Raw genomic sequence first — 21791 nt, 5'->3', positions numbered from 1 at the left:
AGAAAATAATTGTAACAAATTATTGGAATATCATCAATGAATTGGCCAGTGTTTCCCAATGTAAAGTTTGCTGAAAAAATTCAAGTGTATTTGTGATGCAGCTCATAATTTATATTGTTCTTTTCAACACCCTGGTGAATCTAATTATCATAATTTAATTAGCTATACTTTATAAAACTACTGCATGATGAAAATTTCAAAAGATACAATAATATTGCAATAATTGCCTCGTGACACTTCGTAGTACACCCACACCTTACCACATAAAACTTGGAAGCATATTATATTTTTCCAAAATATTAATTAAAAAAAAATGACATTACAACTGACCTTCCAAAACTTTCACAACTTTCATTGAAGGATATTCACAGATAAATATTTTAGGATTTAAACATGACTCAGCAATGGCAAAAATTCGGTCTTCTGGCGACGATGCAAATGTAGCAATGCCATTCCCAGGGCTTGGAAATATTTGTTCCTGTTTATTGGTTGTATTGACAAACTTGATATTACTTCCACAGACATAGCAGATAACATCATTAGTAATGTGATGGATTTTATTGGAGTCAAATCCGTGAGCCCAACTGTAAAATATGAGTATTTTATTGAATAATATGAAAAAAAATTATGTTTCAAGGAGTGCGGAAATCATGAACATTATAAACAATGTTCCCTCTAATTTTTTGTAGTAAGTGTGCGCAGAAATATTGGTGTGTGCGCACTTTTTTGGAAATGACTAATATTTGTGCGAAAATCGATGAAGAAATTTTGGCGTTCAAACCGGGTAATGAGTGGGCCAACAACAAACTTTCTCAACCTGCCAACCGAGAACATTGTTACATTACATCGAAATAGGTCTGTGCGCAGTAAATCTATGCATGTGCGCAGCCTCTGAAAGCTGTGTGCGCGCGCACACGCGCACACCTTGGAGGGAACACTGATTATAAAAGATTTAGAAATTGTGGATAAAAAATGAACAATGCAAACAAGTTCCTTTTTCAGACAATAAAAACATGTTGACAGATCATATTATCAGTATATGGTGTATTTTTGAAAGTATTGTAATTGCTTTGATTGATTATTGATGATAGAAAAATGTGAGCTAATTTCAAATTTATTTTCTAATTTTTGTAGTGCTCACTTCATTAAGAATTGTTTTGAATTGATCTCATGTAAAGGAAATTCTGAAATATACATGACAACTTCAACTTATTATTTTATTACATCATAAACTGATAAAACTCATTTCTTAGGTTGATATATTCCATGTTTTATACGTCAAATTTTTAAGTTTGACTGCACAAGCGCACATAATAGGCTACAGTGATGAAAATCTGATTTTTTTAGATTTCAATATTTAGCTAGTGTACACTTTTAACTTACCTGGGTTGTACTGATCCCAGATCCTCCATTCTGAACCTATGTTTTCTAGACTTTTTTAATTCAAATCACGGCTGAAATAAACAGAATATAACAGTAACTACATGCAAAGTACTCAACAGAAAACACGGCGACCTTCCAATCAAACCAAATTGTCAACACCAGTTGCGCGTGACCCGTTTCCACGGCAGCAAACCAATGAGGCGTATCTTTTTCAAAGTATATATGGGTAATGTTGAACACTCGCAAGAAAGACGACAAAATGTTTGTTCCAAATCAACAGAAAGTTATATTGTTAGGTATATTGTTAGTTATATTGTTATTTGACTAATATAAAGTAGTTTCCTAGCTCAATAACTAGCTGCGACAGCCAACTGAGATTGTTTAGATTTGAGAATAATTTGGACTGGACACTTACCACTCGGAACTTCGGGCCATTTTGTGCTCTGAATTTGTGAACAAGCAATGCCAACCGTTCTTCATGGGCCGGTACCTAGTTCTCTTGTCATTATTCCTGACTTTGATTGCGTTTTGTGAAAGTACAGACCATGGATTCATGATTTTTCATGAAATTGGTATTCATGGAGGAATGTGCCTATTCGCGCGGAAGTCATCAGTCGCAGATTCAAGTGAATATGAGCCTTTTCTGTCCACACAATGTTCCACCAAAAACGAGGCCTGGCGCTGGGTCAGATACAAAGACGGAATTTTAATGAATTTGTATACCCAAAGGTTAAGAGTAATTTTTCAATTTTCATAATTTTTATTTCAGTATATGTGTGCTGGTGTCGGAGATACTGTTGTTGAAATAAAATACGTCTATGACTGTGCGAGGCATTGTACTTTTGCAGTTAAAGGTATCTCATTTCAAGGTCAAATTGTGTAATATATTTACCTAAAATGATGTCACTACAGTGATGAAATTGACAAACGTCATGTAATTTTTTTGTCAATTTGACCCACTCTTTCACATGCTATGATGATTTCATCTAGGTTGCATGACATTATTTCAGTTGCACTACTATTCAGGCCTACAGGGTCTAAGTCTCATGTTTTGTTTGAAATATGTTACACCAATCATTAGCCATTGTATACATGTGTCCATATGAATTTTAATGCATATTCAAAGATTATAAAAAACTCTCATCATGGTTTAATCGATAATTTCAACTTTGCTACTAAAATTGAAGACTGGGACTCATTTTTTCAGATGCCTTGGAGTAAAACAAGTTGCAGATGCTGAAAGAATAGTATTACTACCATGCGATAGAAATGATAATATGCAAAAATGGATTTGCGGAGGTGGTTTTTCTCTGAAAATGGGTGGTTTTGTCCTCAGCGATCAACTTGTTTATGATAATTGGCAAATAAGAGGATCTCATCCCACTTTGAGAACCACCAGTCATGAAGGAGATACAAAATGGATTGTTTATACACAAAATGGTCAGTTTTTGTGAGTGTGTGTGTGTGAACCTGATTCTGGCAAATTTTCTTTGAAAATAACTTTTTCATGCAGATGTCAATGACCTGATTTCACTCTGTGACATAGCAGCAAAAGATTTTTCTGCGGATGATACAAAATTTCTAACAGTCTCAGGTGGTCCAAAAGTTGGTGTTCCTTGTGTTTTTCCTTTCATATTCAAAAACAAAGAAGTGTGGAGTTGTATAGATGATCCAGTATTGTCTGCATTTGGTGAATATAGTTTTAGTTCTTAAATAAAGTTTAATTTTCATTTGTATTCTTTCAGTCCCTGATTTTGTGCCTGATATATCTGAAATGTTTGTGTGTAGTCAGAAACATGGATTTGTTGGGTTCAAATTGAAAAATTACAAATGCTATCATACATTAATAAATGTGTTAGTGAAGAGATGAGTCGTCCAAAAAGGATTTTTAGACGAAAGGAAAATGGTTTCAATCACATGGCGAACATCGTGCTCTTGTCTGGTTACCAATCAATGTTGGGTATGCGTATGGGCATAGCAACTGTTTTCCATTGCCCTGATACTTTTAGGGGATTTAAATTGGGGCATCAAGAGTCTTTTTTTTAGACTAAAAAATTATGTATTTTCAGAAACTCTGTTTGTTATTCCTATCACACGTCTAATTCTATATATAGTAGTTATTCAAAATATTTTTAAAAATATTCAGGCATTACAAATTCTGTTTTCTGTTCAATGACATCAAATCTTGATCGAAATCAAGATGATTGGGGAATATGTCCAAAATCAAAACAAGGCAGTGTGTCAGATTGGATACCACCACCTCTATGTGATGTTCCATGTGGGGAAGGCAACCTCATTTATACAAGAAGGTAAATACATAACTAACTTCAATGATAGTAATGGACGTGGTTCTTTTTAATAGCTAACCACTCTGCTTCCCGACTACAGATAATTGAGGAAAGTTTGACTGCAGTCAGGTAAAATATTTCGACTTCAGCTCTGAACTCCGAATATTGAATTATTATAACAAAAATATTGGAGTATTTGCATAATAAAGGAGTAACACATATAATACCTGATTGAAATGCGTTAAAATCGAAATTACGGTAGGTATTTTACAGAAGATCGGGTGACCCATGCGCCATGAGAGTATTTGAAAGAGGCGAATAGATCATGAAAGTTTCAGAACCAATGCTACTATAGATAAATAATATTTGTGTACCTAGCAAAAAGAGTTAATGAACTCAGTTGCTTCAAACTTATTCTAACTATTGACTGATTGACAAATTTTATCTTCTTCTATCCTAATGCTTTAAAATTATTTTGCAGTTGTTTATATGAGCCTTGTGAAGATATGGATTTGGAAAAAGTATCAGATGAACCATGCAATACTATGCTCTGTTCTGGTGATAGAGTTCTCACTTATGATATAGATTCGAATATGTTTCCTGTTGATGATGTTTACCCAGTTGAAGGAATCGAGGGATATTTCAGCAAATGCATATTCCCTTTCATCAACGAAAGTATTTCAATCTTTTTCGTTGGTTTTAATATTCAAAATTTTACTTTGCCATTTCTCAATCCAATTTCACTCAAATTGAACACCTCATAGTCGAACTCGGCTACATACAAACAATTTGGTTTAGGTAATTTATTTGTTTAACGATAGATTCTCAGTGAGTCACAAAATTGTACATCCATATGTCGCCAAATTTTGTAGCAAATATGGCCTCTTTTCATAAATTATATGTATAGTAGTATGTTTTCCTGTTTCTAGTTTGGCTCACTGTTATAAAAAGGTGAATTTATGAAAGCCATGCAAGGAATCAAGCAATTAGCTCTTAATTAAATTAACTTCCCATAGCATTTGTGTCTGTCAGTGAAGTTTGGTTAAATGAGTTTACCATTTAGAGGAAGCAACAGAAGAATGTGTACAGAGCAAGGAAGAAGCTTATAAATGGTGTTCACTGACAGAGGATTTCGACAAACATTCAAAGTGGGGAATATGTTCAGAATCATTTCAAGGTGCATGGTCCACCTGGTCAACTGCAGATGACACTCAATCATGCTCAAAAAGTTGTGGATCCGGTGTTCTTGTTATGACTAGAAAATGTAGATATTCTCCATGTGAAGGATTTGATACGAAAGAAGGTGGAATATGCAACACACAACCATGCCCTGATTGCTATGATTATAAGGTATATTACCGAAATGTTTCTGCATATAATTTTATATTGATGCATTTGTAGCCATATTGTGAACTGCAAGCTCTGGTCTGTTCATGATTCCGCGCTCAATATAGACTGATAATTGGACAAGAGACTGTGCCTTATTACCTTTCTTCTCAAACGAAAAATCCTATCATCGTCGGATGAAAACAGAACAAGCTCAAGTCACAATTCTGTGTTTTGAGAAAAACGCAAAAAACACTTTGGAATTTCTTTATTTTTAAATTTCTAGATATTCACACTTAGTAAACCTGAGCTCTGGGTATTTTAATGTGAATGAGAATATCTTTGTAATCAATAGTTTTTGGCACTTCAGCTTCAATTCCTTTCTGCTTTTTTACACACATAAAGGATTTTGGCCCATTCTGTTCTCAACCACTTCTGAAATTTTTTGTATGGGATGCAAGGTAAAACAAGATGACTTGAGTTGCACTGAACAAATTTTTAGGGATGTAAGTTTCGGAAATTTTATTTCTGATGTTCATACTCATCATATTGAAACTTAGGACTATCTTTTTTCAATATTTTGGGGTTTTGAGCCATGCTCTACAGTCTACAAGGTGGTGGTCTACAAAATATTATAGTCCTAAGTCTAGCTAAAATTTTTATTTTTAAAAAAATTCAGGATTTCAAGACCACCACCTTGTAGATCATGGCTCAAAACCTCAAAATATCGAAAAAAGTGGATTTTCCAAAAATGTGACTTAGGCCCCCCCCTTCTGTTCTCATCCAGCGATATCTATGATACCTACCGGTATTCTCTATTTTGGTGGTCCCCAACCTTTTTTTCAAGCGATCCAATTTTTTCAAAAATCTATTTATAAAGTCTTGTGATTGTGACCCAAGGATACGCTCAAATACTAAATTGCATGTAGTGCTTTAACGATTAAATGACTGATATAAAACAATTCCAGAAATTACTTCATAGTGAAAAAATTTCGCTTGTTTGCCATCAGCAAGTTTTTGAAATTATGGCCTGGCTGAACTTGCTAAGCCAAATATATATGCTAAGTTCATATTCAGTGATACTTCTCACATGTGCGAGTACTATTAAACAACACTTTAATACCAAATATAAAATAAACAATGAAATTTACTAGATTTCGTTGAAAAAACTAGTGGCCCAAGAAAATTTTCGCAACCCGTAGATTTGACCGCAAAATGATTTTAATTAAACCCTACCCTTATAATAAATTTGAAATGTGTGGGAGAGGAAGGGTTCATTGGCCTGCGGTAAGGTGAAGATCACACCACTATTCAAGATTGTGTGATATCACAATTATGATATTTGTCACTTGATCTTTGTATAGGAAATACAAATAAAAACAATGGATGTCGGTTTTTAGTAGGATGTTTAGTAAAAAATCTTTGTGATTTTCTACAATGTAATTTCATTTTTGATAAATGAACACAAAAGACCTCTTCCAAAAAAAACATAGTGTTATTCTTCAAAAGAAAACAAATCTAAATCTTGTTTAAATTTCGGGGAAACATGGTTAGAAGTGCTGTACAGTGTACAAAACTGCTATGCGTAAAAAGCCACATGGTCATTCTTTGTGTAGCAAATTTTTGTTCCTCTGAGAAATCGTTAGAAGAAAACTTTCATAGATTAGAATTTAAATTCAATTTAATTACTTTTATTTTTTTGAAGATTTACGTATTCGAGTCACCACCGATCCTAATAACCAGTATAATTAACCAACGCTTTCTACATCTTTTCAAGACCCGCTAAGATTCCTTTTGCGACCCACCAGTGGGTCGCGACCCATAGTTTAGGAACCGCTGCCGTAGTCTATACTTGATTGAGCACACACAGAAAGTGTTAATAACTGTGACTTTAAAATAACTTCATTGATGAACTCAGTGGAACGGCTTTACTTTTTTGTTTGTTTTTAATAACATCATCATGATACTCAAAAATTGGAACAAGCTTTTTTTTTTCTACATGCCGGTAGTCAGCAAAGTTGTTAAAGTGAGGCCCAAATAGTAAAATGAAAAAGATTTCAAAGCCAAAGAAGTTTGATGAAAATTTTGAATATAACAATGTGATAAACTTGTTAGGGGACTATTTATATGTTTAGTTGAAAATAATGTAATTGTATGATCGTTTTATATATAAACAAAAACCATTTGGCAAAAAATTTATATGTAATATCGGATTTTAGAACTTATTTGTGTTTCACTGCCATAAACTTATTGAATTCCCACTAAAAAATACTCGACTGCTCATGATTCAAACTACCACTGTCGACCACTGCTATAGGCCTACCTTTTAATATATATATATATATATATAAATACTTTAGAAAGGTGCATACCAAGGACATAAAGATACAGCAAATGATGGAAGTGTTTGTAAACAATGGGCAGTTGCTTCAAATATACCTGAGGAAGATCCGTTGAGAAATCCAAATTTAGTTGAAAATTACTGCAGAAAACCATTGAAAAATCGAGTACAACCATACTGCTATATATTAGATGGTGACAAATTTCAGTAAGAATATTTCTTAAGTAGTTAAACAATGTTCAGGAAACTTAGCTAGAATGTAAGACTAAAGATGTGGCATAATAAAAATAGAATTCCCTTTTTGTCAAGGTTTTTGCCATTGTGATGGCATGGCGGTTGAAACGTAGACAAATATTTACACTGAATCAAAAAAAAATTCTTGGTGGCGAATTATACGTGTAATTTTCCCTGTATGTGAAAAATTCGTGCAGTAGTGTAGTCTTGTGATTGCGACTATAAAATATTTTTGATGGTTTTTGTACTATTAAATTAATTCAAATATATCTATATTTTTATATCTAATTTTCATTTATTTTTTAGAGGCACTTCATCAAAAGCTTGGATGTATTGTGACATTCCACAATGTGGATTCGACTTCTCATTACCTGGAATTTCATACACTGTTCCTGCTCATCCATATGATGATCCAAAAAAATATGACATTGGAGCTGCCTGTCATTTTCCATTTCCCTTTGGGAATAATCAAATGTAATGGAGTGAATTTCATACTTATCAGCGAATTTTTTTTTATGTGATATATTTATGCCTCTTCCGGTCTGAACAAGGCTCTGCATAAGCTAGGTAGGATTGGATTTACATATCTATCCTGGGGTAGAGAAACCATATAAAGAAGCTTAATCATATGGCGAACTACAGCCTTTCGTCTGGTTACATGTTCATGTCGGCCAGGTATGGGGTTTGTTAGCCAGTTATTTCTTTCAGATGCATGGACTTGATGGCTGATGAATTCGAAACCAACCAGTGGCTACGTCAGGGGGGGGAAATACGGCCCGCAACGAGATTTTGACCGGCCCGCTGACTGTATCCAACCACACTCTGCAATGTGGCCTGACGCATCATTTTTGAAAGTTACCGATCGCTTTACTCTCACCGCACTGTCGGTGCGAGCTGGTGAAATAAAAAATTGCCTTAATGAACAAACAATTGCGTTAGCACACAAACAATATGAGATCAAAGCAGAGAGCGTTGTAAACATTCCCCACTACTGTTATCAGTTATATTTATATCCTAAATATAAATAGATTTTAGAAATTAGATTTTATATTAAGTTTTATTAACCATGGAATATCCCAAAAAACGTAAAGTTGACAGAGAGTGTCGAGCATTTAACAAAGATTGGATATCGAAGTATTTTTGTAATAATCCGCCCGTCGAGGACTTCATTTTCCCACATCTGGCCCGCCCGCTGACTAGAAAAGTTGCCCACCCCTGGGCTACGATAACCGCCCTACTGCGGCGAGGAGTGCAGCAATCTTCTCGCACATTATTATTCCCCTCGGATTCAAACCTGCGAACCCATGCTAAGTACCCACGCTGATGCGCCACACCGCAGAGCAACTAAAGTTTAGAAGGGCTGGTATCTTTTCGATTCGGCATTGCCCGCCCGGTTTATTACATCCTGGGTGAGGTAGTAGGCGTGAGATTTGCACCCGGGACGTTAACGTTCGATCCCATCATAGTTAAGTCCAACACTTCAACCACTAGGAGACCGTGGCTGCACGAAAAACAAATTAATTGACATTGCATATTTTTCAGTTTTGACAGATGCATTCCATCAACACCAACAGGAAGAGAGTGGTGCAGAACCACCAATTCATCTGGAGATGATTATGCATATTGTCCTAGTTATTTAAAAGGTTTTAATTATTTCTCTCATGCTTTGTCCAATTGTTTGTATAGAAATGAATATATTTTAGCCAATTACTTTAAAATAAAAGAAAATGGGTGGAGCTTTGTTAAAAAGTTATATGTAGCAAGCAGCAGCACAGGTATTCCTGTGTAGACTACAAAAGTTGAAAATGTTGTGCTCCTGATGGGAGATCTGAACCAGATGCCAAACAAAAATGATTTGATGATTTTGTAAAATGTGTCATTAGGGTTTCTATTGTTATTTAATTTTATGATAATGCATATGGCCCTCGTTATTTGGAATATTTATATTCAATTTAGGCGAAATTTGGACAAATCAAGGTCACATGCACTCACTCAAAAATATAAGAGATTGATCTCTAAGCGTAGTTATGGCAACTAAGTGCAATGAGCTACTCGGATCATAAAGCACTATAGTGTCGAATTGTGTGTTAGTAGATACATGCTTTTCAATACATTCTCAAATTGACTGCGTGAGTGAGAGACATAACTGAGACTGCCAGTATAAATAATATTCAATTTTACATAATATAGAAACATTATTTTCCCGTTAATTCATGACAAATGTATTAAACATTAATCCAGATGGTCTGATTTCTCAAAAACTTCAATTTGGAATAGTCAAGTTTGTTGTCATAGTCAAGTTTATTTTTTCCAATGGGTGAATAAAATCACAAACGAAAAAATTACTAGAAAAAATAGAAAACACGGTTTTACTGGAGAAGAGAATTTGGGATTATCGAGCAGCAACATACAATGTTCTTGAATCTAATTAAGATTCACTTACATTTATATTTCAGGGAAATGGAGTGAATGGCGAACAAATAGTGAATGCACAAAGAAATGTGGTGGTGGAAATGTTATCAGTTATAGAATATGCTTGAATCCACCATGTGAAGGACATTCAATCAGACAAGAATCTGATCTATGTAACACATTACCATGTACCTGGTCTTTCCCTGGTTTTGATGATTGCTTCATTGGTGTTGGTTTAATGTATTCAGGAAAACAAATGAAAACAATCACAGGTGATATTTATATGAAGCACTATGTATCTAGATTCTAGACAGTGTGGCGCATCATGCTAAGCATTAGGAATACGCTTGCCATTACCCTGTGTGGGTTCAATTCCTATGTGGGGTTAGTGATGTGCAAGAGGACGGAGTCCCCTAGCTAGACCCAGAAAACCATTCTATGGATCTTTAAGGGGGCTGAGGGCCCAGTTTTAGAAACTCTGCTTGAGAGCATAATCTAGCTTTGCCAATATAGTTGTTCTGTATGGGAAAAATACACTTGCATACGCACTGCTGATTACGCTGGGTGGGTTCACAGGTTCCACCAATACTTTGTGGATAATTATGTGATCCATCGTTATATGGCACTTGTTCACGACTTTCACTATAAACAAGACCCTGCATATGCAAGCAGATGATGCATTGATATTAAAAGAGGTACTTTTCGTTTGGGTTTGGGTACTCCTGAAGTATGCGCACCAATATGTCGCACAACATGAACCGTAACCTGGTACACAACCTGAGTTCAGGTTGTGCGCCATCTTGGTGTGCATACTTTTGGAGGTCCGGCTTTTGTGTACCAAATTTTTACACACAGTGAGAGGTGATGGGTATAGAGGAATTGTGTAAACTAAGATGCCAACGCAGTAATGTCTAACACTTTAACTGCCGTCGCCTCCTTTATTATGGACTTCTTCCTTGGAATGAATAGAGAAATCCTATTCCATTTTCAATTTTTTTTTTTATTATAATGAACTATGTCGGATATCTTCTTATTACATGAAAATATTTTTTATTTGAATAGGCGAGAAATGCCAACACTGGTCATCACAGAGTCCTGTTAAACACAAGATGTTACCAAATTTAATACCAATGGGAACACCAGCTTTGGAGAAGAATTATTGCAGAAATCCTACACCTGATTTACGTGCTGCACCGTGGTGTTACACAGGATCAAAGTTTGAATTTTTTTTCTAATGATTTCATTTGTTCTGAGCTAATCCGTAAGCTAGGGATGTTGAATTGGAGTTTAGCTGCCTTAATAGGAGACAGGAATTGATTGTCTGAATCTGATGTTATGATTCTTTACAGTCATGCTGTTATCAGTGATTCCCAGTGATTTTATAGAGGCTTTTAGCACTCATCGTTTGGCATTACAGCAGTATTCATAGTGTTATTTTGGTAGATTCCAAATCCCACTTTGTTCAAATGGTGCTAGTAAAATTCACCACAGGAAATGTCCTGCGATGACTTCTCCCGACATATGTTCAAACAATTAATGCACAAAAAAGGGAAAACACCCTGTAAAAATAAACCTTGTCAAGCAATGAAATTTGAAAAAACGCGGAGTTTTCTTGTAAAGAAAAAAGTAAAATCAGTTTTGCTTTTTAGCATGGTGGCTCCCCTTCAACTGCGGCCCCCTTGAGAAGCCATGTTTTTTTCTGTATATATATGTAATAGGCTATGTGAGCCTTCAGTCGCACAAAAAGCCAAAACATTCGCATCTCAAGTTGCTATGCAACATATGCTACTGCTTGAATTTTCTGTCATCAATTTTGATAGGCTGCTTTCTCAACAACTAGCAAATGTATTTCTTCAGTTGGTATGATACTGTTACACTGATAATGATATCAATTTTATGTATATAATTTTATTTGTGCATTGTGTTCTTGTTTATAGTATTTTTATGTATTCAGGTTAGGATCAATTTCTCTTAAATGGGAATATTGTGACGTTGTGAAATGTCCGCTAAACATCAATGAAATATTTGGGATGCCAGTAATTCTACCAACTGAAAGACATTCACAAAAATTTCCAGGTTTATTTTGTTTTGTAAACTTTGGTTTTCCTGGAATAAGAATCTTTTTTTTATATTGATTAGGATTTTTATTTCTGCAGGTCCAAAGTCATGCATTTTCCCTTTTCCAGCTCCTAAAAGAAGAGCAGAATTTGAATCTTGCCGAAGGTAATTACTAGGAATTGGAAAGAGATTTCTTATTTATAATAATAGAGGGGAAATCTGTCAATACAACATAGGTACATGATTAACTATGGCATCTTGTTCGGTTCAGGGATTTAGAATTGGAAATATATATGCAGTGTTCCCGAAATATAATCTGTGGACAACATGTAGTGAATGCTTATGCATAGCATATATAATAGGTTGTGTTTTTATTCTGGGTCAAAGATTTGCATTTGATAAGAATGATTTGATTTTTTTTTATGGAAATTGAAATCAATAAAACAAGTTTTCTTATAGGAAAGAACAAGACTTCGTTAAAACTGTTTTTATTCAAACTGTTTTTTGTTCGATTTTTTGTTATTTTATATTTCATAAAGGGAAAAAGTGGATGGAATAGGAGAATCCATCACCTATTGTGCCATAGAAAATATAGGATCTGTTCCTAACTCTGTTTTAGAAGGGTAAGTAGGTATTATGATTAATCAGTGAATTTAGTTGAAACATACCGGTATTTGATATTTTCGGTGTCGCGCACCGCGCTAAGCGTTAGGAATACGCTCGCCACCGCATCTCTGATTACCCTTCGTGGGGTCGCAGGTTCAAATCCAATGCGGGGATGATCATGTGCGAGAGGCTTGCTGGACTCCTCGCCGCCGTAGGATGGTTCACGTAATCGCTGGCCAGTTACGGCTCCCTCCACCATCAAGTCCATGCTTCCGAAAACAAATAACTGGCTAACTAATCCCATACCCACCCTGGACTGGTAACCGGACGAGAGGCCGTGGTTCTCCATATGATTGAACCCTCTTATCAGCTTTCTTCTCCCCCAGGATAAATAAGTAAATTCTATCCTATGAGATAACTGACACTGCATATTTCCAAAAGATTAACCATTCTTGTTAAAATATGCTATCTGAATTATATTTTTATCTTGAAAAATGGCAATAGTTAAAGTTAAAAAAAGAGAATCTAGAATTCCTAGATGTGAATCTTGTTTTGTTTTTGATACCCTGAGAACTAATAGTATGCAGTTATACAAACAGTATAGGGTTTCATTTATTCATTCAAACAGAATCTAACTTGTGTTTCAGATGTATTGGTGTTGAAAGCAATCAAGCCACAAACCTACTACAATTGATCCTTTTTTAGTTCAACTTCTGATTTCTTTTAAGATTGAAGTCCAGGTATTATGGAATTTGCCCCAAACAAACAGAAGGAACATCTGGACAATGGATCAAATCGAAATGTTCGAAAACCTGTGGGGGAGGTTTTTGGATTATGACAAAACAATGCTTGCATCCTCCATGTAAAGTATTGTCCAAAGTTTCTGAATCATCACCTTGCAATACACATGAATGTATGGACTGTTTTGTAGCAGATGGGTATGTTCATGTATATTTCTTTCATTTCTTTTGCTGTATGTCCGCTTTCTGTCATGGAATATCAAACTCTGACTGTTTCATAGGAGGTTAAATAACAAGCTCCTGGAATTGCCGCATGTCTCAAAATCAGACTCTCCAAAGTATGAACCATTTTACCAAGTGTTACTTAACAGTCTATTAAAAAAGCTTCCATAGATCAGCGTTTTTTTTTCTTCAAAATTTTCATTTTCTTGTTCGGAACTTTAGTTGGAATCATTCCTAATTTTTTTTCGATCTGGAGTCAAAGTCAAAATTTTATTTGCCCCGCAATCGGGATTGATTATAATTTTTACAGACTCCGCAGCGCAGGATGTAACACTAATCATTTTGTTTGTTTTCAAGATCGGAATATCATGGTACATACCATACAACATATACTGGAAAGCAGTGTTCAAATTGGGAAGACACTCCGGCTGCGAATACAAATAAAAATCTGAAAGACAACTTTTGCAGAAATCCAGATTTTAAAGCAATTCCATGGTGTTATTCCGGCAGACCATCACTGGAAGTATTTTGTGACCCAAAGCACTGTGTAAGCCTACTTTTGGTGGAAAAGATATTTTAATGACAGAACAAAATGCATTTAAAGCAGTATTGCCACATCGCGGGCCAATTACAGCACGCATAGTGATTTAATATGGCCCGTTGAACTCAAGTGAAAATGTTTAACGCTTTATTTTTTTACTTCTTTTTCGTTCTAGATATCGCCATTGTTACATCATCATCACAGTTTAAGCACTTGTATATTCGCAACAATTCAATTATATCGTTATATGTATATGTACCGGTATTAGGATTACATACAGGTCACGCTCTTGAGGGCACTCCCCTCTCCTGGCCCGTGAATATCCTCCTGCTTCTAATTTTGGTCCCTGATTAATCAACCTTGGGAACCACTCCTTTAAGGTTACACATCTGTTCCAGGTCACAGAAACACTTAAAAAGTTAGTCAATGCAGATTCACAAACTTAAACAAGTTGGGGTACAGTGTCGATCCAACAGTTACGTGAAACACCCAGACCACCGCTAAAACTCCAATATTCTTTGTCATAAAATTTTCCTTTGAAGGATTTGCAACTGCAAACATGCAGAAATGGCACCAATGTGATGGGCGATGGCCAATATGTTCATGACTTTATTTCATTTTTTATCTATATTTATTATATATAATTTTTATTAACTCCCAAATATTAATTTAAACAGAATTTTCATGTTACATATTAATAATGTGCTCCGAACAAGGCTCTGCACAGACAGCCAATGCTAAGTGAGAAGCTGCGACAGTTCGTAATGACTGATATTATAGGTAGGAGTTTGACTCTAACGATTTAACCAATGCTTGAAAGTGGTATTTTTTCGATTTTTAAAATTTTTATTCAAAATTGAAATTATTCGCAAAGCAAAATTTTTACATATCATCAATATTTTCGATTCCAGATAACCGGAACAATTCCTTATACAATTCCACAAGATGGCTTTGCACAGAATGGTGAAAAATGTTATATGCCATATGAAAATGGTACTGACGTATATTGGAACTGTCAAAAAATGAATGGGTGAGCTTAAAATTGATTCAGAAAGCAAAAGAGCTGAATTTACTATAGAGGTTGGCGTATTGTACCAGACCTGAGCAACATGATTTCCATCAAACTATAGTACTCCAGTAGTATGCGAACCAAGATGGCGGACACCAGAATGTAGTATATGTACCAGGTTAGGATTAGGCCATAATTTCACGTACAAATACTTCGGGAGTCACTTGGCTAGTCCCCGAACTCGTAATAGAACTAAAAAAAGAAAAATTGGAATAAAATTATGGCCTAACCCTAACCTGGTACACATACTACGTTTCGGTGTCCTCCATCTTGGTTCGCATACTACGGGAGCACACAAACGTTTTATATTGGAATAAAATTATGGCCTAACCCTAACCTGGAACACATACTACGTTTCGGTGTCCGCCATCTTGGTTCGCATACTTCGGGAGCACCCAAACTTTTGATTATCCTGCACATGTTCGAAATTTAATTTGGGATAATTATGTGCAAGAATATTGCTGGACTCCTCATCGTCGTAGGGTGGTTTTACAAATGTGATGCTATTCAACTTCTAACATTATTTCAAACAGAAAATATTATTGTCCGATCATTCAAGATGTACAAAACCTAAGACAAGATCAACTAGCCTTATGTCCTCCTTCATACAAAGGAAGCTGGTCTCATTGGAGAAATACCAAAATGTGTAACGAAACATGTGGTGGAGGGGGAATTATATATTTAAGGTAAGTCTGATGATGATTCTTCAATCGCATTTTTTTTCGTTATATAAACCAAAAGATGTTCATATTCTATTATCTAGAGTTTTAGTTTTCTTCAAAATCTCAATTTTTTAAATCAAGTTTTTTAATATTCTTAGTTGAGGCAAGTTTAAGCACATTAATGATCAATTAATTTTTTCAAAGCATTATTTGAGGTCATTCACCTACTAGCACCTGCTTTAAGTGAATTCTACTTTGTCTTGATTATTGAATACTCAATGAGAAATTTCATATGAAATAATCCTAAATGTTTCTAAAAATCAAGTATTTACCATTATTCGAATGTGTTTATTAAATACATTCCTGTTATTTAGTACAAATGAAATTTAATATCCTTCATTCAAAATTTATTTAATCATAATTTATATATTTTTTTCAGGAAAGTGATGATTTATGATAAATCAAAATGAACTGATATGATATGAACTTCAAATTGATCTATTGTAATCTGGACATATCGCTAATTTAAATTACGCAATAATAATCAATTTTTCATTATTACAGCCAGGGTTGTCCAAAACGAATCGAATATTCGAAATTATTCGAATATCAAAGTATTCGAATACCTTTTCGGCTCATTTCCGAATAATTACGAATAGTAGTCACTTTTCGCCGTAAACACGGTGTTTCGTTTTACCGGAATCTTCAAACGACTTTTTACGCTTTCTCACGTATTGTAATGACGATGAAATAGAATCGGCATTTTGATTGTTTATATTCAGCGCGAATGTACGTCGCATAGTGTTGCGACACATTTGCACGTTTGCGTTGGTGGACATTGCCGACATTCGTCTTTTAATTCACAAAATCATTTCCATTAGTCGAAAAATCGACAATCACCGTATTTCCCGGCTAATAAGTCGCTTTTCTAGACCCAATTTTGGCTTGATTTTTTGGGGGGAGGGGCGCCTTATTGAGAAAGTATGTTTATTTTATTTCTATGTGGCCTGCTTATTTTTCGCATTAGTCTTCTCAAGCATAATTTGTGTTAACCTTATATTTGGTTCTTATGGGTCTGCCAATCATGATGTTTAATCGTAGGCCGGTTATCGTTACTTAAAAGAGAAAACACGGCCACCGAGATAAAGTAAAAGATTTATGACCCTTTGGTTTTGCCGATTCAGCAGAAAACGACAGGGACATGAGACACAGCTGTGAAATAACCCGTGGACGTACCGCGTGGTACTTATCACATTCCAAAATTATTTCAACATTCGGGTTGATAGGTTGTCCAAAATGATTGCCGCTTTATAATTTAAATTTACCGCTTCATTGTTGGGAATAGATAATTCCGTGAGTATGGTTCTACCAAAAACACATCTGGTCCTGTTCTGACCCAATAAAATTATAGATTGTTCAAAATGATTGTGATTTTTGACTTAAAATTACCGCTTTATTGTTAAAAATAGTTAATTCTGTGAGTATGATTCTACTAAACAAACGTGATCTGGTTCTAAACATTATTATTAGCGCATATTAGCATAACTGAACAACAGGGAACAATTTTTCTACCCGTCTTCTTGGAGGCCTATATGGAAAACCCCTTTTTTGGAGTGCTAAAAATATACATCGTCCTATTTGCCATGTAGACTAGCCGGAAAATACGGTATTCATAGCCGTAATTGTTACGATATCCAATAAATTGTCACAAGTTGGGAAACAGGTTGATTTATTAGAAAAATACTTTCACCCGCTTTCTGGCTTCAGACTTCCGCCATATTTTTATGTGAGTACGAAAATAAGAATCAAAAATTAATTATATTCGGGCACAATATCACGGCATTCTGTGGACATAAATTGTGAGGCAAACTCGCGATTGATATTAATTTTTGATTCCTATTTTCTTATTTACAAAATACAACGGTGATCTGTGGACATTGAATGTGTGGTAAACTACCCGATTATAAATAGTTTTTGAACCCTATTTTCGTATTTATGAAATAATAAAAGTATTATTACACAAACATACAACGGCGATCTGCGAACTTAAAATATGTGGTAAAGTTCCCGAATATAATTACTTTTTGATTCGTATTTTTGTATTCACGAAAAAATTGTCACAAGTCTGAAAAAGAACTCATACTTTATCCCGCTTTTTGACAAATAATTTGGATAATGGTTGGTATTTAAAAGTATGGGCGTTTTACTAGGATGATTTTGTGTTGCGCAAGCATTCAAATCCATCACCGATACCACTATTTAAAATGCCTGTCGTATTATTTTAATTCTGTTAATTAACACAACTCATGTTATATAAAATTTATATCGCAATAATCTGCAAACATGAAATGCCTGGTAATATAGCCAGGTTGTAGATAGAAGTTATTCCATTGTTTATTGTATGAAAATTCCTTCATACACTTAGATTCTATTACTGGATTTTATTTTCGAAGTATTCGAAATTTCATATTCGAAAATAATAATTTCGAATGTATTCGAAATAGTGAACTATTCGGTATTGGCCATCCCTGATTACAGCACAAAAACTAATTTTATATGTTTCAAGGGATTGTTTGTATCCACCTTGTGAAGGGAAGAGAGTAAAGTATGAGGGAGAATGTAACACTCATTCATGCAAATGGAAGAAGACGTTGAGACAGGATGTTGAGTGCTTCATGAATAGAGGACATTTGTACAATGGCAGAGCTTACAAAACTATTTCTGGTTGGTCATTGATACTATATTTCAGTCAGACTTTTTGGCTCATCGGGGCGAATCAGCATGATCGTGAGGACTTTTGCTCATGACTCCCAGATAACCACTTTGTGGTCCCCCTTGGGGCAGGGCCCTGGGAGTCCGCACAGTGGGTCCGCAATGATATGAAACGAGTCTGGAACATATACAAATAAATCATAATCTTATCTAATTGCTGGTAGTCTGCCAGTATTCAACAATAGTATGTATTAATTCAGACTTTCATGAGTCTTATTTCGTCAAAGGAAACATTATCTTTCTTCGTTAGTAAGTACAGAAATTGATCAGACATTATGATTCATATGGGGTTCGTCAAAAATAAGATTCACAAACAGGGGTCCACGATCCAAAAAGTTTAGGAACCCCGCCCTAGGGGTTTGAGAGCCCATTTTGAAAAAGCCTGCTTTGGACGAATCTCACTCTTTCAATGAAGTCAAACTTCGATAATTTATGTAACCATTGCTAAATAGGCTGCTTTTACAAAAATTTAATTGTAAGTGTTGAAAATTGTTTTATTCAAATCAGTCAATTTACATTTTTCATATTTCTTTTGTTAGGTAAAACCTGTATGAACTGGATCAAACAATCACCGCACAGACATGAATACACTCACGATTATAGAAGCTTAACACTTGATCATAATTACTGTAGGAATCCTTCTTCCGATTTACGATATGGACCATGGTGTTTTACGACAGATAAATCAGTGAGATGGGAATATTGTGACGTTCCTCATTGCCCATCATTTGAAGGAGAAATAGTAGCAGTAAGAATTTTTGGCTTTTTAGGTTTCAGTGGTGCTGTTACTGTAATATTACAATACAACATGGTCAGGATAAGATAAGGCTGATGAACCATCATATCTTATGGAATTAAGATAACAGTTTTGCAATACACAAATTTGTATAGATATCTGTGCATTCGTCTAAACCAGGGGTTCCCAAACCGCGGGCCAATTACGGCCTGCGAGACGATTTCAAATGGCCCGCCGAACATTAGTGAAACTATAACCGTGAATAAATACTAACACGTTTAACAATTTAAATGTGTTCATCCTTTTATGTCGTAGATGCCGCCAAATGTTACGTCATTATCACAATTTAAGCACGTGTATATCGTAACAATTCAATTATACCGGTATCTTAACTTACGTACCGGTATTAGGATTGCGTACGGCAGTCTTTTAGGTATCACGTATCAGCCCTATATTAAGGAAGCTTGAAGATGTCACAAAAACGAAAACTAGACACTGAAAACAGTCGTTTTTCGGATAAATGGCAGCGTTCTTATTTCTTTATTGAAAAGAATCAAACTTCAGCGATTTGTCTTCTTTGCCAACTAACTATTCTTGTTCTATTCCTGCTAAACTACGGTCCAGACTGACAGATAATCACTTAGAGTGCGGTATTGCAAATACAATGTAACAAATTGGAGCCACGTTTTGAACATCAGTTTTCGAGCAAACCCCAATTACACGATCTACAAAAATGCAAGTAAATTATGTTGGCTATTCGTTTTTTTTTTAATATTCATGTACATTGAGACGTTTTTTTGTTTAACATCGCTATCTGGGGTCATCTCTTATCTCTGGGGGTAAATCTCAACCTCTGTGTCAGTAGATAATATTGGTAGTACAACTGCAAAAACCATACTCACCAGAGATAACAGTGTTTTATAAACTTCAACTACAAATTTAATCAGATAACAAATCTTGGGTGTCGCTGCCTGATATAATCAGTTCCCAGCGATTTCCCTTCCCAGTAAAATGCGTGTCAATTTTACTTTTTTCATAATTTCGTTTGTTATTTTTACTGGATGGAAAAAATAAACTTGACCATGATATGAGTAGACATTTATACGAAGCCGTACTCCAGATGAGCAAGTAACTCCATTAGTCGCTATCAGTTACAAATCCTTTTTGAAAGTCGTGCTTGTTATTCCTCGGGTATTCTATCACCTAACTATTATACTTATGAATTTTATTACATAACAAACTTCGATACTGGGTGTATCTAAAATCAATCTTGCAGCCTATTTTGGTGCCTATTTTTCAAAATTTTCTTATTTCCCCAGCCTTTACGTCGGGCTTTTTTGGTCATCCCGCTTTACTGGCCCGCGAGTATCCTCGCCTTGAAATTTTGGCCCGCGGCCAAATAAGTTTGGGAACCCCTGGTCTAAACAATACGTTTTTGACAATCTTTTTCTTAGACAATTAAATAATTATTTGTAATATGCTTAACAAAGTCTAGCTTATGAGAGAAAAAGTGAGTCAAAAACATATTCCTGTCAGTTTGTGTAAGGCTCTTACTGAGTTGGAGTTTGGCATGTTGTGGCTGAAGTCGTATTTTCATACTCTAAAGCAGTGTTTCCCAACCCGAGTCCGCGGTCTCAAATGAATCCGTGGAGCGTTTTAATGAGTTCGCAACGAGCCAGAAATTCGCTGCGGGCCGCAAATGTTTTTGCGAAACTTAACCATCAGCCAAGTTACGATTTACGTTAGATTTATATAAAACATAAAAAGCAAGTTTATTCACATAACTCTAATCGAGTCAGTAATTACTGGATACTGAGTAGAGCTAGGCATATATTCGAATATTCAACTATTAGAATAGCAATTTACTATTCGAAAATATGGCAGCAGGTGGCGCGACATGTCACTTGCGCGTCGCTTAATCAAACGATTGGATTTCACAACTCCGACGAAAACACGATTTCCGACGAAAACACGAGTCGGCACACGCGTGGATAGACACCTACGGTAAGTGGTGTTTCTCACGAGCTCGAACAACGAGGAATTATTTTTTTTTCTGGTAAGTGTCAATGGTGTCAACCTAAATATTCTAAATTGAAAATCGGCAATACAAAATACTAAAAATAAAACGAAGAAAACCATAAGTTTTGCTTTATGATGGTCTGCGACCGATTAAAAACGGTTTTTAGAGATTGCAAATCGCAAAATTTTGGGTGCTACCGTACTATACGTATCAGGGCATTTTTCCTTAGGATTCTTTGCTTTACTGCCTCTACATTGGTTCGTACAGTACTGGAGCGCCGTAAGTGTTGTACGAACAGCTAAGATTTGTCGTATTCACAAAGATACGAATAAAACAAAATATAATCGGGCATTTTACCACGCATTTTGTGTCCACGGATTG

General features: G+C 35.3%; 2 protein-coding genes across 3 annotated transcripts in view; one reads left to right on the top strand and one right to left on the bottom strand.

Annotated features, from left to right (window-relative positions):
- The window catches only part of LOC120339958 (cilia- and flagella-associated protein 43-like), a 29953-nt gene extending 28427 nt beyond the window's left edge, over positions 1 to 1526 (bottom strand). The window contains exons 1-2 of the mRNA XM_039408203.2: positions 1384 to 1526; positions 331 to 584 (exon numbers count right to left, since the gene is read on the bottom strand). Coding sequence (XP_039264137.2) covers positions 331 to 584; positions 1384 to 1412 — 283 coding nt within the window. The 5' untranslated portion in view covers positions 1413 to 1526. The remainder of the gene's footprint in view (positions 1 to 330; positions 585 to 1383) is intronic.
- A 222-nt stretch (positions 1527 to 1748) lies between these two features.
- LOC120339295 (apolipoprotein(a)-like) overlaps positions 1749 to 21791 on the top strand; it is a 32105-nt gene continuing 12062 nt past the window's right edge. Inside the window, exons 1-20 of one of the 2 annotated variants that reach the window (XM_078115823.1) lie at positions 1749 to 2112; positions 2591 to 2823; positions 2897 to 3073; positions 3530 to 3692; positions 4153 to 4346; positions 4735 to 5021; positions 7358 to 7545; positions 7879 to 8046; positions 9115 to 9215; positions 10029 to 10256; positions 11047 to 11200; positions 11939 to 12060; positions 12141 to 12207; positions 12582 to 12665; positions 13377 to 13586; positions 13968 to 14157; positions 15063 to 15181; positions 15754 to 15906; positions 18449 to 18606; positions 19194 to 19402. In XM_078115823.1, coding sequence (XP_077971949.1) covers positions 1862 to 2112; positions 2591 to 2823; positions 2897 to 3073; positions 3530 to 3692; positions 4153 to 4346; positions 4735 to 5021; positions 7358 to 7545; positions 7879 to 8046; positions 9115 to 9215; positions 10029 to 10256; positions 11047 to 11200; positions 11939 to 12060; positions 12141 to 12207; positions 12582 to 12665; positions 13377 to 13586; positions 13968 to 14157; positions 15063 to 15181; positions 15754 to 15906; positions 18449 to 18606; positions 19194 to 19402 — 3456 coding nt within the window. In that variant the 5' untranslated portion in view covers positions 1749 to 1861. The remainder of the gene's footprint in view (positions 2113 to 2590; positions 2824 to 2896; positions 3074 to 3529; positions 3693 to 4152; positions 4347 to 4734; positions 5022 to 7357; positions 7546 to 7878; positions 8047 to 9114; positions 9216 to 10028; positions 10257 to 11046; positions 11201 to 11938; positions 12061 to 12140; positions 12208 to 12581; positions 12666 to 13376; positions 13587 to 13967; positions 14158 to 15062; positions 15182 to 15753; positions 15907 to 18448; positions 18607 to 19193; positions 19403 to 21791) is intronic. The other variant, XM_039407385.2, reaches the window with a different exon arrangement.

Source organism: Styela clava, chromosome 9, assembly GCF_964204865.1.
Source record: "Styela clava chromosome 9, kaStyClav1.hap1.2, whole genome shotgun sequence".
Taxonomy (NCBI): Eukaryota; Metazoa; Chordata; class Ascidiacea; order Stolidobranchia; family Styelidae; genus Styela; species Styela clava.
This window is presented reverse-complemented; position numbering and strand designations above follow the sequence as displayed.